The following is a 16,174-nucleotide window of genomic DNA, read 5'->3' as shown; positions in this document are numbered from 1 at the left end:
CCATAATTTTAGGCTACTATGATTTTAGCGAATTTAGCGATCAGAGGGTAGCATTAATCAGACAATTTAATTTAGTATGTCCAATGTGCAGAAATTTCAGATGGAAAAGGTTTTCTGCTTTACCTTTGTTTTAGGGCCCTGGAATTGTCTGAAAAAATTTCTCCTCCAATCGACTCCGGCGGTCCTCAATCGGACACGGTCTCAGAGTCAGTCAATCCAGGTCACCGGCACCAATTGTTAGCTCCCGATTCTTTTGTTGAAAGCCCAAGGACAGACCGGAGTCAGTCTTCAATTTTCTGATGCAATATTTATTATGGTCACATATAAGCAAAGCAGCGCTGGTCTCAGTGTGACAGAGCTCCCACAGGATCTCAGTCAGAAAGCGCGTCGATATCAGGAAATGATACACATTTATGTTCTTGGGCTTGGGCCTGCCCCGTACATAGGTTGGACTTAAACGCAACCGAGAATAATTGGCCAGTTACCCGGACATGGACAGGCCAACCACTGTCCATGCCTTGTTTCTGGAATGTGTGATGCTATGTGTGTGAATGTTGACTGGGCGTGTATCTAATGCAACAGACCTAAATAACAAGATAGAGAAAGCACATCTGGCTCCTGCTGTGTCTGTCCTCTGTTTAGCAGCCAAGCTGCCCTGAACTATGTAATACATTGGATAATGCAAGAAACATTGAACTATACGGCCAATTGTAACACTACAGTAGTGTGTAGTTCTTGGGCCTTTGCTCATTGTACACACACTGTCAATCACTTATAACGCACTGGGGTGTTTTACAGAATCCCCTTAATGCCCCTCGGACTACTGCACCTCATGCTTTTCGCGTTTAACCTTGCATACTGATTTAGCAAGAGAGAAAGAGAGACGGCGACAGAGGCAGGGAGTGTGGGAGGTCATACCAGAGAGGTCACACAGCCTCCTGTTTGCTCAACTTGCAAGCTTCTTAAGATCGGGATTGTTGCTTTGAAAACAGAAGGTCAACTGTTTTAATGGAATTGTCTCATTGCAAGCAACAGGTGTTACAGGTGAACTTGTGTCTCTAATTAAATGGCTGCCAGTGGGCTGTGTTCATGGCCCGGCGCCATATTGGTATTTTGCTGTTGCTGTTTTGTTCGGTGAGATGTCTTCTTGGGGATAGTGATAATTGACAGAGGCGAGGGTGCAGTCAGCAACTGCAGAGGACTGTGGGAGTTCTGTGAAAATTCACAGCTAAGGTGCAAGGATTCATCATTCAAGTTAAATTATAACAGCAATAGAATTTCTGCTTCTTTTGATCAAGTGGAGAGTTCACAGTGAACATGATAAAGAGTAAATGATCTCCTCAGGTGCTGTACAGCGTGATGAAGCACAGGTATAGACGAGTGAAATGTCTCAACCCTGACTGACTGACCTAAATTCACCTCATAATAATCACAGTGCCATGTAAAACACAGTCTTTATGAATCTAAAATCACAGTGTTCACCCAAGCCTTGAACAGTTTTTTTCCTCTATCCTCTACAAGTTATTTTCTTGCTTCCTTCATTTCTCCGTCTCCAGTCACAGATTGTTCCATTTGGCAGACACTTTTACTCTACATGAGTTACGTGAGTGTATTTTGGGCAGCCTCAGTGGGAATTAAATCCCAAACTGATCACTGCAGCCTGTGTCACCCTTCTTTCCTGGTCTGTCCCTGTCTCCCTCTCTTTTCTCTGATCCTCTTGACTTTCTCTGTCTCTCAACTTTTTGTCTTTGTCTCCCTCCCTTTCCTACCCTCCTGTATCATGTCTAATTATCAGAGTCAGTGTGTGTCTACGGGGAGCTCCTCAATACCTCCTCATCAAAGCCTCTGTTTGTGTTTGCTTGTTTATCTCTGGCTGCTATTCTGGGCGCTCTCCTGGAGCCCTGATGAGACACAAGCCTGCACTCCCTACGGAGGCTTATACTGTAAGCTGTCATAGCACCTCCAGTCATTCAAAACACTGCTGAAATGAGATTTTGTCTCTCTCTGCCTCTCTGTTCCTCTTGGAGGGTGCATTCTCTCTTGTCTCCCAGCCTCTCTCTGCATACCTCGTATATGTTCATGTGACTTTCTGCCGATCTGCTGATCTGTCTCGCCAACTCTGTTCTTAAGAGAACTCCAGTGAAATGAAAGACGTGCTAGGGGTTGTTTCTCAGTCTTTTTTCTCCTTTCCGTCATCCTCTTTGATCCTCCTCTTTCTTTTTCCTCCCCCCACCGTACACTGACATTGTTTGTTGTGGGCCCTGTTCCCATGTGACCACACCCCCACCCCTCTTTTCCCCTCCCTCCTGCACCTGAAGGAATCCTTCAGGTGCAGGTAAGAAGAAGTTTCTCGCAATGATAACTAACTCTCCCTCAGGCCCTGGGAGATGCACCGTGTTGGAGGAGCAACCATCAGCTTTACTGTGTTGCGACTTTGCTGTGCAGCCTCGCGGGGACAAACCAGAAACCTCATTTGTTGTGTGTGTGTGTGTGTGTGTGTGTGAGAGAGAGAGAGGGGGATGCTGTGGATCGATGTATCAAAGCTTATTTTGGCACTTTGCTAGTGAGAGGAAGATTTTTTCTCTGTGAATTGGAAATGTGAGTGTTGAGACTTTAATAGGGTGGAAAAGGTAAAGTCACAGCTCAAGTTGCATTTCCCCATTGGTCTCCTTAGGCACTATCTGTTTGTTAGTTTGTGCTGGCTATCTATGTGGAACATTGTGATTGTGTGTGTGTGTGTGTGTGTGTGTGTGTGTGTGTGTGTGTGTGTGTGTGTGTGTGTGTGTGTGCTTGCGTGTGTGTTGGCAAGTAGAGGGTTTGTGGTTCAAAGCTTTGTGATGGCGATTAGTGATGCTTCCAATCACAGTCTGATACACTGCATGATTTGTAACACAAATAGGGCATTGTAGTACCAAATCTTTCCCAGTGTGAGAATGCAGTTGCTATGGTAGCTAAAATAATTTTTAAAGTAAGAAACAACTCCTCATAGAACACAAGGGGGGACTGACATTGACCATTGTGTAAAAGTTTTCACTAGGGTGGTCCTGAAAACCTTTTTTTTTTTTTTTGGGGGCTTTGAAGCTTTGCCAGCAATTATTCAGTGATATTCAAAGGTGTGCTGTGATGGGTCGAGGGACTCAGCCACTTTCACATGAGGGATTTCTAGCACCCTCAGCCTGGACCCTGTGCGTCATGGTGCACAGAGGGTAACTGTGACGGTGGAATGTTTTAATGGCGCTGTGCCGCTGGCAACATCCAGCTGTCCTGGTACAGGGGTGCACATGGGCAACACAGACGGTAGTCTACAGATGCGAGTGTGTTGGCCCATGGTGGAACATGTGAGGGATGGTCAGCGAGAGGTCTCTTGAGCACGAGTCTCCAGCGGTCCCACATAAATTATCTGGAGTTCTTAGCGGAGTTTGTCGCCCCGAAGCGCTTTCATCTGTTTCTCAGTGGGCATCATGTGCTGGTGAGAGTGGACAATTCAGGCAATAGTAGCTTATATCAACCATCAGGAGCGTTTGCGCTCCAGTAAGTTACAGATGCTGGCAGACTGATATTATGGAGTCTCTGAGAGCAACACACGTCCAGGGGATTCTGATTTCTGGGGGCAGATCTGCTGCCCAGGGGCGCACCGCTATACTCTGCATGCAAATGTGTGAGGCAAGTGTAGATGCGCTACAGCAGAGCCACACTGGATCTGTTTGCATCAAGAAAAAATGCACAGTATCCACTGTTAAAAAGAAAGGAAAAAAAGTATTTGAATGCTAAATTTGCTGTTGATTGTCATGGCATCGATTTAAGCTTCGAAGCATTCGGGTCATCCCTAGTTTTCACTATCTAGTTGTTAAGTTGCAAAATCATTTTTTCATGAAACCACCCAATTTAAAATGAATAAACTGCACAGAGGGCAATCTCAAAATAGTTTTTTTCCCCTCACAATTCCTGAAAGTTTACTTTATTTATTTTTATGTAAGTTTTTTTTCCACTGGTGGGAACTAACTAATGACTGAGTTGCTTTTTGTGGAGCTTGTTGCTATGTATGACTTAAGACTGCGCTCTCAGATGTAGGGCTAAAACAATTCCTCAAGGAACTATTATAGGAGCTAAAATAATTTGATTACTAAAAATCCTCAATTCATATTCTCTGCCTGGAAGTGTTGTTTCATTAAAGAACTCTATACGGCAGGCTGTGGAGCGCATGGACGATAATTACTGTGACCCAAACACGAGACCTGACCGTGTGAATCGCAAACTACAGTAGCGAGATGTAGGAAGGGAGAGAAAACACGAGGCAAGAGTGAGAAGAGACAGAATCATCTAGAACGCAGCAGAAAGTGTGTAAACTTAGGGACCTATAAGCGGCTACAACCAGTGTTTTCCACTACAGGGGCTGACTACAACTCTTCTGCTGCTGTTACATGTGCCTTTTAACGAGAATAAACAGAGGCACCGACGTTTGCAGATGACACCCAAACCGACCACCAAAACAAGAGAACTGGATCTTACCTGAGTCGTCCTACAAGTCAGGACAGAACAGGGACGAGGATCATAATCGGCTCTGAGTTGGAGCCGAGGCTCCGGTCACACTGGTCTGCTGTCGACTGCTCGTTATCGTTGCATCGACTTACATTGTGATGTGTTCGAGCTCTATTCAGTAAAAATTTGTATTGCGTGAAGGTAAATTGTTACGTTATCATGATGATTCTAACGATAATCTTGTAAAATTATTTTTTGGCGAGAAACTTGAATAAATACAGTTGTTTGAAGGGGAAATTTGTTGATGTTTTCACAGCAATATAAAATGGTTATTAGAGAGGGAATTATTACCTGTTTAAATTTCACTAACACTAATTCTAACCAATAGCTTATACTAGATGAATGTTACTTCTGTAAAATTAATCAAAGTAATTGTTCATTTTAAGAAACCTTGCCTACTTCTTTTTCTTTTGGATGTTTAATATTGCTCTTTAAAAAAACAAAAACAAAAGTATTTCTTATCTGATCACTCGATTAAGCAGTAGAATAAGTAGAATACTCGATTATTACTATAACCGATAGCTGCAGCCCTACTCTCATGTACTTCTGAAATTCAGGGAGCTCAAATATTGTCCCATTTAGTGTCAGCTGCAGGCGAAAACAAATATTGTCCATGCTCATTTGCTTGCAGATGCCTCTGGCTGTGTCATGAGGACAGCTAGAGATTTAATGGGGTGTGAAGAGATGTTTTTGGAGAGAGTGGGGATGCAAGATTATGGGTCATGGTGGCTCTGCAGACGAATGCGCACACTGTGATCATGTGCTCCCACTCAACTCCAGCCTCCATATCCTCTGATGGATCCGCAGTGGCACTCAAGGATTTTAGGGGCAAACCTAGCCATGCTGTTTGACTCTTCTCCACACAGACTCCATTAGGCCTCCATTAGTCTCCATTAGGCCCCAGACACATTTTTACACTCCATATTTTACACAATTGGAGACTGAAAAATGCCAGCCCAAATTATAGAGTTGTAAATAGAATAAAATGCTAAGCAGGGTTTCAGAAGGGTCACGCCAGAACTATCTGAATTAATAGCGAAGGCTAAGCCTGTCTTGGTAAAAACAAATAATCAGCAAACCAAGTTCTGGGGGTAAATGGACCCTCTTTACACCTCTCATGTCTCATGTGTCTTTAACCTCTAATCTCTCACCTTTGACCTCATCCTCTTGTGTCGCAGGTGCCAGTATGGATGAAGCAGAGAAGTACCAGCAGAGACTGCAGGCCATTGCTGTGAGTCCACCTGTCTCTCACACATACACACTTGCATATACACACATACACACTAAGAGAACGAGAGAGCAAAGAGACTAAGCTGTGCTCTGTGAGCTGTCCATAGTTCCTTAATAATTTACCGAGGGTGCAGTGTGGTGAAGCCAGGCCTCCCCGCTTCCATGAAAACAACACCAGACGGTTGCCATGGGCAAAGGTACTCTTCTCAGGCCGAGTATTATGGGATAGGTACCTGGTGTCTATGGAAACAGTGTCCTTGTGACAGATGGTTGACCAGGTGTCTCCCTCCTACTCTTTCTCACTGATGTTTTATTCACTGTTATCTCTTTCTTTGTTTCTTATGTATTTCTGTTTGTCTGTCTGCCGCTCTCTGTCTGTCTCTTTTTATCTTTCATTCTGTCTTTATTTGAATAAAATCATACTCGTCTTGCTCTCCCTCTTTAAAGCACTCAATCTGTCTTTGTTCATTATCTTTCTGCTTCTCTCTCTCTCTCTCTCTCTCTCTCTCTCTCTCTCTCTCTGTGTTTCTCTTTCTCTCTCTCTCTCTCTCTCTGTGTGTTTCTCTTTCTCTCTCTCTCTCTCTCTCTCTCTGTCTCATGCTCTCTCTCCATTTCAGGAGAAGCGGCGGCTGCAGGAGGAGCAGGACAGAGCCAGAAGAGAGATGGAGGATGAGAAGCTGAGACTACAGCAGCTCAAGGTCTGACACACTTGCACTTTGCTGCAGCCTCTGAATGCAACTGTAATTTGGCCCAGCCAAAATCCTCTGGGCACATTCCAGCTTGTTAGCAAACAGATACTCTCCCAATTCATTCACAGTTGACACACACACACACACACACACACACACAGATACACACCCTTCCTCACTTCCTGGTTTAGCAAGGTTAAAGGCAGGCCTTCCTTTGCTGAAATAGGTTTTTATGTGAGTGTTTACACACATTGAGACACACCAAGCTGCTCTATTGTTTTCACATCATTTCCAGATTGGCGTTCCCCCTTCCTCCGCCACTGTGTTACACTGCCCTGGGGCACATTCCTCAAATTGTGCAAGCGTATGTGTACGTGTGTGTGTGTATGTGTGTGTGTGTGTGTGTGTGTGTGTGTGTGTGTGTGTGTGTGTGTGTGCATGTGCATTCAAGAAAATATTGGCATATGTGTGCCAAATCTGTGTCCATGTGTCTAAATGGGTCTCTGCTGTATATGTGTACAGTGTGTGGTTTATGTATCTGTGAGGTCAAAAAATCAAACAGCGACAGCACTCAGAGAGACATTTTAATGACTTTTCCATTTGTTCTCACGGGAGGTCATAACATCTTAGCCTTTGGTACATTCATTAGTCTTGCTATTGACTGTTGCGTAAGCCCGTGGCTGTTATTGTCAGATTCAGAGAGGTGATAGGAGGGAGCAGCAGCTTAGCTCCTGACCTGGGAGGAAGTTTAGAGAGTGCTGTGTCCAGCCAGCCAAAGGCACAGGGAGGGGAACAGAGAGGGGCTTGTTCATTGCTGCAGGACAGAGCACAGAGAGGTTTTTGTGACACTTTTAGCTTAGTAGTAAGCCAGAGGCTAGCAAATAGCAGGACTTTGGAAACAGGGCCAGGGGCTGGAAGGTAGCATTGGCTTTCTGATGCAATCATTTCTGACGCTCGCTGACTCAGGCACTTGAACCTGGAAACCTTAAGTTGGTGCAGTAGTGTCTTTCTTTGTTTCTGTCTTAAAATGACCGAAACAAAGAAGTGTTGTTGTTGTTTTTTTTGTTTGTTTTTTGCCCTGATAGTCATTTTTCTGATATTCACTTCAAACCAGCTGAAAATCCACCTAATCTGTATTTTATTTTTAAAAGTTTTTACAAATTCCTCTATACAGTGGCATGGAAACATTGCTGCTCTATATATTAACTCTGGACACTAAAATAGTGCAGCTCCACTAAAAAATGACTGAAACGGCACGCATGCCTATATTCACAGATACAGATAAGCTTCATCCAAGAATAGACCTGTGTCCACCTTTGAGTCACTGAAAAATCATGTCCATAGGGCTAGCCTTGGTCATTTTGAATGATATAAAACCATGATTTTTCAAAACAGTGGCAAATGTATTGTAAGCACTGTAGTTCAAGCCGTCATACATGCAGATGGGAACTCCCATTGCATATACCCATGTGGGATCTTGCACACAGACACACACAGCTTTGAAGTCTGTCTGCCATGAGCTGTGGGGGTCTGGTGTGACATTGGTTAAGGCTTGAGTGTTTGAGGAAGTAAATGCTGGCTGCACACTTCCTTTCTCGACTCCTCTGCACTTTCATTTCAGAAAAAGAGGAGAGATAAATAGGATTGAAGGGAAACAGAAATGTGGGGAAGTGCAATGCATTTAGGGAAAAAACAGACCTAGGAAGGAGCAGCAGGAATGACAACTAAGTAGTGGAAATGAGATGGATTTTTTTTGTATTAGAGTTAAAGAAATAAGATGGGACACCTGCTGGGCATATGTGTGTTTTTGCTAGGCACTTGAAACTGTGGCATTCGATGAGAGAGGAGTCAGTTCTTCACCGCATCGAGAAGTGCGCTCTACTTCTCCCTGTAAAACATGAGAACACTTAGCTGGTTTGATTTTCTGCAAGCTCGGGTTAGTTAGCAGCAGCCCCAGGCAGCTTTTGTGTTCACTGGGTCATGTCTTTGTATTGGAGAGTGCTGTAGGAATTAAAATAAGGAGACGCACACACGTGTTGTTCCAAATTCATGCATATTTTCTCTTCATGCTCTGCAGCTGAGATGAATATCGTCAGCATGAGCTTACAGTGTGTCTCTCTTTCTCCCTTTCACTTTCTCTCACCCTCCCCCTCCCACCATCTTGTGCCCTCTTTACCTCACCCCTCTCAATTGCTCACTCTCTTTTCATGTAACTCCTTCATCTCTTCTCATACCTGCTCTGCATAACTCCTTTTCTCTCACATCTCCCCATTTCTCTACTTCCCATATTTTCTTCCCTCTTCCTTCCTCTCCCACCTCGATCCCAAAACCTCCTTCGTGCTCCAGAGGAAATCTCTGAGGGATCAGTGGTTGATGGAGGGTCCTCCGCTGTCCCCGACCTCCTCAGATGCCCAGAGTCCCCGCTCACCTCTGTGGGGCTCCCAGGCCCAGGAGATTGAAAAACACATTGACAAGTATGGCCACAGTGTGTGTGTATGTGTGTATGTGTGTGTGTATTTTAGTTAGAGGAAGACCAAGCTTTGTGACTGCATGAGAGAAGGAGACAGCTTGTAAAGCAGGCAGAGCATGAGAGAATTGTCAATTTTTTGGTTGTATTTTTGTTGTTGAAGCTCAATTTATAAATGATAGTTAAAGCGTTCTGTTCTCTATTTTTGTTTCTTTGGCATTGTTGCAGATTTTGTACAAGATGTATGCCTCTGCAAAGTTTTATCATGCCAGCACTGCTCTTGGCTTGAACTTGGGGAATAAGTGAGAGAATAGTGAGAGCGTGTGCATAGTATGTGTGTGTGTGTGTGTAGCTGCGGATCAGCAGCCTTCACACTTGCCAGACAGGACTAGCCGTCTCTTTATTGCAGTGGACAAAGTTGTCAAGTCCCTGAAGACTACAGTCCTAGAACCAAGAGCGAAGCTTTTTATAGCCAACGACCACAACTCTGCCTCAGGCTCCCTCCACTCTCCTCATACGCACTGTGCAGGGTGTCTGTGAGCATCGACTAGTCTGTATTCTATATGCTGTATTTTTGGGACGTAAATGCATGTGTGCACAGTAGTACAACTTGGACTGTGATCGTAAAATATGGACGTAATCATACATGAGCCTCATATTTTAACACATGTAAATGCAACATAAATAAAGAGTGTATTGTATATAAAGACTTGGTGTGTGTGTGTGTGTGTGTGTGTTTGTTTGTGTGTGTGTGTGTCTCTCAGATTGCAGACAGAGAGTCAGCGGTTGGCAGAGGAGGAGAAGAAGCTGAAAGAGCAGATGGAAGATGGCCAAACGGTGAGGACCCAAACCCACACACTCACAGAGTCACACACACACACACACACACACACACACACACACACACACACACACACACACACACACATTTGCTCACTCGCAGTGGACACAAAGGGGGTTGGAATACTTGTTGAACAAGCTTGCCCCATCACCTTCCATTAGGTAAAAATTTTCCCACAATTTCTGTCTGTGGCTTTTTTCCCATGAATAATGCATTTCCCTCTTAATGTACCTTTGATGTAGCACCTCTTGTTCAAAAGCAGGAACTTTATGAATGTAAGCTGCCGTCTTACATAAACAGTTCAGCACTTGATCCACTTGAATTATTGTTTCAAGCTAAGGCAAGTGCAGGATTGTTTACCTCGTTTCACTGAATGTCTTTATAGCAGAACAAAAGAATTTTACTTCCTGTGCAGCTGTGCACTCCAGGGTCTTTATAAGCATTTTTTTTTATAGCTATTATATATTAATTTTAACCTTGATTTTTTCAGTGTAACTTAAATAAGTTTGGAGTTGTAAACAGTATTCCATTTTTAATAACCATTATAGCTGATTATCTATACTGACTGTGATGGAGACTTTAAACATCCCCCTCAAGTGACCTCATCAGCTGTCTGAGATACTTGTTATACCTCAAACAGGCCTCTCAAACAAATCTTTAGTGGGCCGACAGACAGTGAGAGTGACTGACAGCAAATTCCTGCCAACTCAGTCAGGTTTATCTGCGCATCTCCTTCCCTGATTCATTTGTTTACCACTTTTTGAGATTATCCATACCTCCACAGCTCATGGGGTGTGTTGAGGTCACTTGATGTGGGCTGCATTATAACAGGCACAAACACACACATCCACACATAAACACACACCTACTGTAGGCCACCTGCGTCTGTACAGATCAAATGTGGTTAACTTAATATAATGTACCAACCTGGGGAAAAAAAACTGTTCACAGAGTACTTTCTTTTCTAGTTTTACAGTTCTGTGGTTGCCTGTTATCCTCATATAGCCTTACCCTGTGTGTAGACCACAAACATAACAGACACATTTTTTGACTCGCACTTGTTCACGTGTACGTGAACACGTAGGTGAACATGTTCATTTTGATCTGTGCGGCTCTTTGCATTGGCTCCTCACAGGCTTCCATCTCAGCTGCATCTCACGGGCATAACCGCAACCGGAAGTGTCCATTTACGCTTCAAGTATATTTACAACAATACACGTGTGAATACTAGGTTGATGCCCAACACAAAAGCATTGAATTAATATACTTATCTTTGTTATTTCAAATTTCATGAGTATACTAAAATTTCCTGTATGTTTAAGGGTTTTAATATTTTATCGTTTTAATGATTTCACTTTTATCATTTTATCTTTATTTTCTTGCTATTTTCTGACTGTCTTTTTTTTGGTTTTATTGTTTCTGATGTATGTTTTCTCCTTTATTGCTGTTAATGTATCTATTGCACATTGTGTAATCCTCATCTAAATCTGTAAAGTATATTTAACCCTCTCCTTTGTCTCTCATCCAATAGGAAGCAGAAAATGTGGCAGAGGCTGCAGCTGGTAAGTGGAGTGGGATCAACAACACTTTTGCACATAGAAATGCCAGAATTAGAAGAAATGTTATATACAGTTAAGTCAGCTTTACCTTTTTTTCAGACAATAAAAACTGTTGACAAAATGTTGACAAATTGTATAATATTGTAGTCTCTCTGTCCTGCTAGGCACAGCTGTTCCTCTAATGATACTCTCTTAGTTAATCACAGTGGTACATATTGATTAGATTTCATTTGTTAAATATTTGGACTGTGTCCCATTTTTCTGTCTCTGTGAACAATGAAAAGAATTTGAGATACTGGATGCCAGGAATATAACTGAATGCCTCTCGTAGGCAGAATGTTGTTTCACTTTTGCACTTAGGTGTGGCCATTAGGGTGAGATTTAGTTTCCTAAAACAAGAACAGGTGTGTGGATATTCCACATTGTAACGGTAACTACAAGAGAGAGCACAGAGTGTAGTAGACTACACAAAAGACAACAACAGGGACAGCTTGGTCTGACTGTAATGATCAAATGCATCTTGAGTCTAACCAATTTTTGCTCCACTGGCTGGCAGGGATTAAGCGTAGCTGTATTGGCTGGTTCATCTGTCCATCCATCCATGTGTCCTAATCTCTAAATTAGGACTGGGCGATATGAACATTATCCAATATCACAATATTTTTGACCAAATAACTTGATATCAATATTGTGATGATATTGTAGGTGTGACTGTTGGTGCTAAACATTGGTTAAAGTAGTGGGTAATGTGGATATCATGACCCAGCAGGTACAGGAAAATAACAGAACAGCTAGAGCACTTTCATGCTTCCCAGGGAATGACCACTGTCAGTGTTGGTGTCACTATGACCTCTCCTCTAGTGCCACCTTTAGGCCAAAATGTCAAATTTGATATCTCTAATGGGTAGAAGGCCATGAAATTTGGTAAGCACATTCATGCTCCCTGGAGGCTGAATCCTCTTAATGGTAATTTGGGTGGGTTTGATGACCGCATAGCCTTTTCCTCTTGTCCAGTACCATCTTCAGGTCAAAATGCACAAACCCACTCCCTCCACATGCACCAAGCCAGCGGGGTGCCAGTGCTCCACAGTATACTGACTTCATAACTTCTTATTAACACTGCATTAACACTGCATTAACACTATCTGATTGAATCGCTGGTACATGAATACTTACATAAATGCCAACTCTTTGCAGAGGTTGTTCAAAGTGGTGTTGTTGAAAACGGAGAAGAGAAAACCTCAGGATCAGGTACGTGTAGAAGCGACTTTTATATGAAAATGCACACACACACACACACACACACACACATCACAGCACTGCCCTGCTGTCTGGAGTATAAAGAACAATCACCAAGAAACATGCATACAGATCTCTCTGTCTTCCTGATGTTAACATCTGTCATGTCACCCTGAATCTGCATACAACGTATTTCCTCTGGACTCTTCCCATTTGCTAAACCTGTTGAAATGACCCAGTTATGCTAAAACCTTAAAGACTGTGCAAAACCACCCCCCACCCCCGGATATCATGTTCTGTATGCATTGTACTTACTGCACTGCTCTGAAGACATTTGCATTATAAAGGACAGGATGGCACTGGCACTGCACTTCATAGTAACGTCATACATGCTCTGATGAATATTTAAGCATGTTAAACGCATATTACCATATACACTTATGCTAATTGTGGATTAAGTGCATAAGTTCTAGAGGTTCAAGTTTTAGAGGACAGGGGATATGTGGACGTGTCAGTGGGGATGCTGCTGACGATGTTGAAGTTGACTTGAGAGGTCTCAAAGCGAAACAGTCCTGCTCTTTTGTGTTTGAACCTCTGGCAAACTTGCCTACACTTTGCAATCCTAATTCATGTTTTGTTTTTTTTTTACTTTCTTTATTCTATCGGTATACTGTCTGTCTCTTGTTTTCTTTCATTGTCTGAAAAAATGTTCTTATGGTTTATCCTTGAAATGCCCTGTTCTTAACATTTAATATTTCTCTGTGTCTTGCTCCTTGTGTCTTAGCTTGGCTTTGATGATGGTGCAATTAATATCTGCTTGTTCTAGTGGTTACAGTCTGTTCTGTCTGTAACTACTGTAGAAGTCTGTATTTGCTTAAATTTCATATTTTCTGTGCACTGTTCATGTGGGTTCCCACAGGTCATTTAATTTCTGAAAAGTCACAGAATTCCAAATTGGTGAAATTTGGGAATCTAATAAATTATCGAGACAAGTCAGGGAATATCATGAAATTTTGTCAATTTATTTTCCATTGTGTTCACATTACTTTCACTTTTGCTTGGTACTGTTGTCTACAGATGCAATTACCAGTATTGAGCCCTGACACATTGGTAGGCAAAGCAATTGTAAGCAAATAACAAAGCATACACACAGACTACATACAGTGAAAACTGCTGATCAGCACATGATGAATAAAGTGGTATATTGGCAGCAAATACATGCAACATCATACTTACAAACAGCACCAGGTTTGTGAAGCCTGAGATATCCTCTTCCTTACTGACACTGATCATCATTTGATCTTTCACCTTTAGAAACAACTGAAGATGTAGTGAAGGAAAACTCATCGCTGCAACAGGATGAAATGGCTACTGTCCTAACCAATGGCGGAGGTGAGGTGGAGACAGAGGACAGTCACAGTGCCTTAGAAGAGAATGTCCCATCCAGCACCAATGGACCAGTGGGATCCCCTGATGACACTATTACCATGACGTTCCCGGGTTGTTCTGAGGCAGAGCCTGATCAGGTTCCAGATGTCAAGATTAATGAAGAGGAGGAAGGCACTCTGGTGATGCGAGCAGAACGAGTGATCATCACAGATGATGGGGATGATATACCTGAGGATACCAGTCCTCAGGAAGAGCAGCAGGAGGCTGGGGAGTCGGAGAGCTCCCCTCAGCCAAAGCCACAAGTGCCTGAGGAGGCAGGGGAGGCGGCAGATGAGGTTGTGAAAGCAGAAGTAGCTCCAGACACGTCCAGTGAACCAAAAGGAGGAGAGGAGAGGAGTGAGACTATTTCACCCACTGCAGAGGCAGAAACAGCAGCTGGAGACACAGACAACACAGAGGGAGATGTAAAGGCAACTGAAAATGAGGATAGAGAGACTAAAACTGAGGGAGAGGAAGAAGAGGAGAAATTAGAGGCTCCTACCTCTGTGCAGGTGCAGTCTCCAGCCGATGCTCTAGAGGGCACTACAGTGGCCTCGGTGCCAGTCTATTCTGAGGCACAGCCCTCCTCTCTCGCCCCAAATGCAGAGGATGAGGCTGCGGCTGCACCAGAGGGCGGGGCACCAGAGGGGGCAGAGGCAGCCTTGATAACCCAGGACCCTGCCACCCTTCCTGGCCAGTTCCAGGAGGTGTCTCTGGCTGATCCCCAGGAAAACCAGAGGACAGAAGCAGGGCCAAGGGAACAAGAGCCCCTGTTGTCCCAGGCCAAACCCCCCCAGACCCAAGCAGAGCCAGCAGCGGTCAGCAGCCCAGCCAGCACAGAGACTTATACCCCAACTAGGGCCAACCAAGGTGGGGAGACTGCAGCTCCCAAACATAAAAGTTGCCAGTGCTGCTCTGTCATGTGAATGCCACCTCTGACCCTCTTTTTTTTCCCTCTTTCCCTCTCTGGTCTATATCTTTCACTCTGTCTCGTTTTCATTTTATAACATGCTCCTTCTCACTCCCCTTGTTTTGGTCCCATAACATTTTTTCACATCAGCGTGAGCACTCGTTACTCCCCTTTGTCTGTTGCCCTGTTCTCCCCTATTCGTCTTGAAATCCCCTTGAAACTCACTGTCGAGCTTTGATACTCCAGGAAGGATTGAGCTCTCTCCAATATGGTGAAGGGTAGTGAGGATATGACAGTGTTCATGTGCCTTGTGGAGCTCCCTACCCAGGAGTGCAGCTTTAAATTCCTTCACACAATGTGGCTTATAGACCAAAAATGTGTGCTTTTTTTCAATCTGGGTGAGCTTGAGTTGAGTTACCTCTTCAGCAAACTAAGTAACCAGCCAGTCGGTCTACTCTTCGCTGTAGTTGTCATCTAGTAGTAAATTGTTACTGAAAAACAGGACCAAAGATGTATTATTTGCAGATCTCTTATGTATAATTAATTAATTAATTAATCTTTTTGGAAGTCAACTGGAAAACGTGTGAAGATCCAGAAAAACTGTGAGGATGGTATATTGCTATTTTAATGATTTAGGAGCTGAATTGTTTTAATGATTGTTGTATTTTGTTAAAGATAGCTATTTTTAATCCAACTACAGGGCCTGAACTTTTTTTATTTACTCTATAATTACCATGAATACAGGAGATCCATTAACTGATTGCATGAAATGGTCTGCTTTATAAACAGTATGGTATGGACCACAGAATATTATTTTTTGTGGGCTGTTACTTTTAAAAGGGATTTGTTTTAGAATAGTTGTAACTGTCAATTTTGTATTTTACTAAATGTACTTTTCAAGAGAGGCTCCTTAGATTTTGAGATTGCTTTGTGCATCGCTGTACATATATCATAAGTATCTGGAACTGAGTGGCTGTGTTGTTGTACAGAAACTTCCTTTGTTTTAAGCTTGTCAGTTTTGAAATGGGCAAGATGTTTAATGATTAAACTGACATTTGTGAAACATTGCTTGATGTTCATCCAGCCTTTCTGTTCTTTAAACAGTGTATTTGGCCTGAAACTACATCCAAAAGATACACTGACAAATTGGGGAATTTTTGACCTGAAGCACATTACAACAGTACATAATGCAGGTTTTGCAATCAGAATGCGTTTCTTGTTTCTTGTCAGGAGTAAGTTCTCATGTCAGGCTTTGTAAAAATGAGTCCACGG

General features: G+C 43.1%; 1 protein-coding gene across 3 annotated transcripts in view; it reads left to right on the top strand.

Moving 5' to 3' along the window:
• palm3 (paralemmin 3) overlaps positions 1-15,970 on the top strand; it is a 34,353-nt gene extending 18,383 nt beyond the window's left edge. For all 3 annotated transcript variants that reach the window (XM_030058904.1, XM_030058891.1, XM_030058896.1), the window contains exons 2-8: positions 5,718-5,770; positions 6,387-6,467; positions 8,805-8,932; positions 9,690-9,762; positions 11,298-11,328; positions 12,523-12,576; positions 13,879-15,970. In XM_030058904.1, the coding sequence (XP_029914764.1) occupies positions 5,726-5,770; positions 6,387-6,467; positions 8,805-8,932; positions 9,690-9,762; positions 11,298-11,328; positions 12,523-12,576; positions 13,879-14,918 (1,452 nt within the window). In that variant the 5' untranslated portion in view covers positions 5,718-5,725 and the 3' untranslated portion in view covers positions 14,919-15,970. The remainder of the gene's footprint in view (positions 1-5,717; positions 5,771-6,386; positions 6,468-8,804; positions 8,933-9,689; positions 9,763-11,297; positions 11,329-12,522; positions 12,577-13,878) is intronic.
• The last annotated feature ends 204 nt before the right edge of the window (positions 15,971-16,174 follow it).

The sequence above is a fragment of the Myripristis murdjan genome, chromosome 1 (genome assembly GCF_902150065.1).
Source record: "Myripristis murdjan chromosome 1, fMyrMur1.1, whole genome shotgun sequence".
Taxonomy (NCBI): domain Eukaryota; kingdom Metazoa; phylum Chordata; class Actinopteri; order Holocentriformes; family Holocentridae; genus Myripristis; species Myripristis murdjan.
Note: the sequence above shows the minus strand (reverse complement) of the source record. Positions and strands in the feature narration are given on the sequence as shown.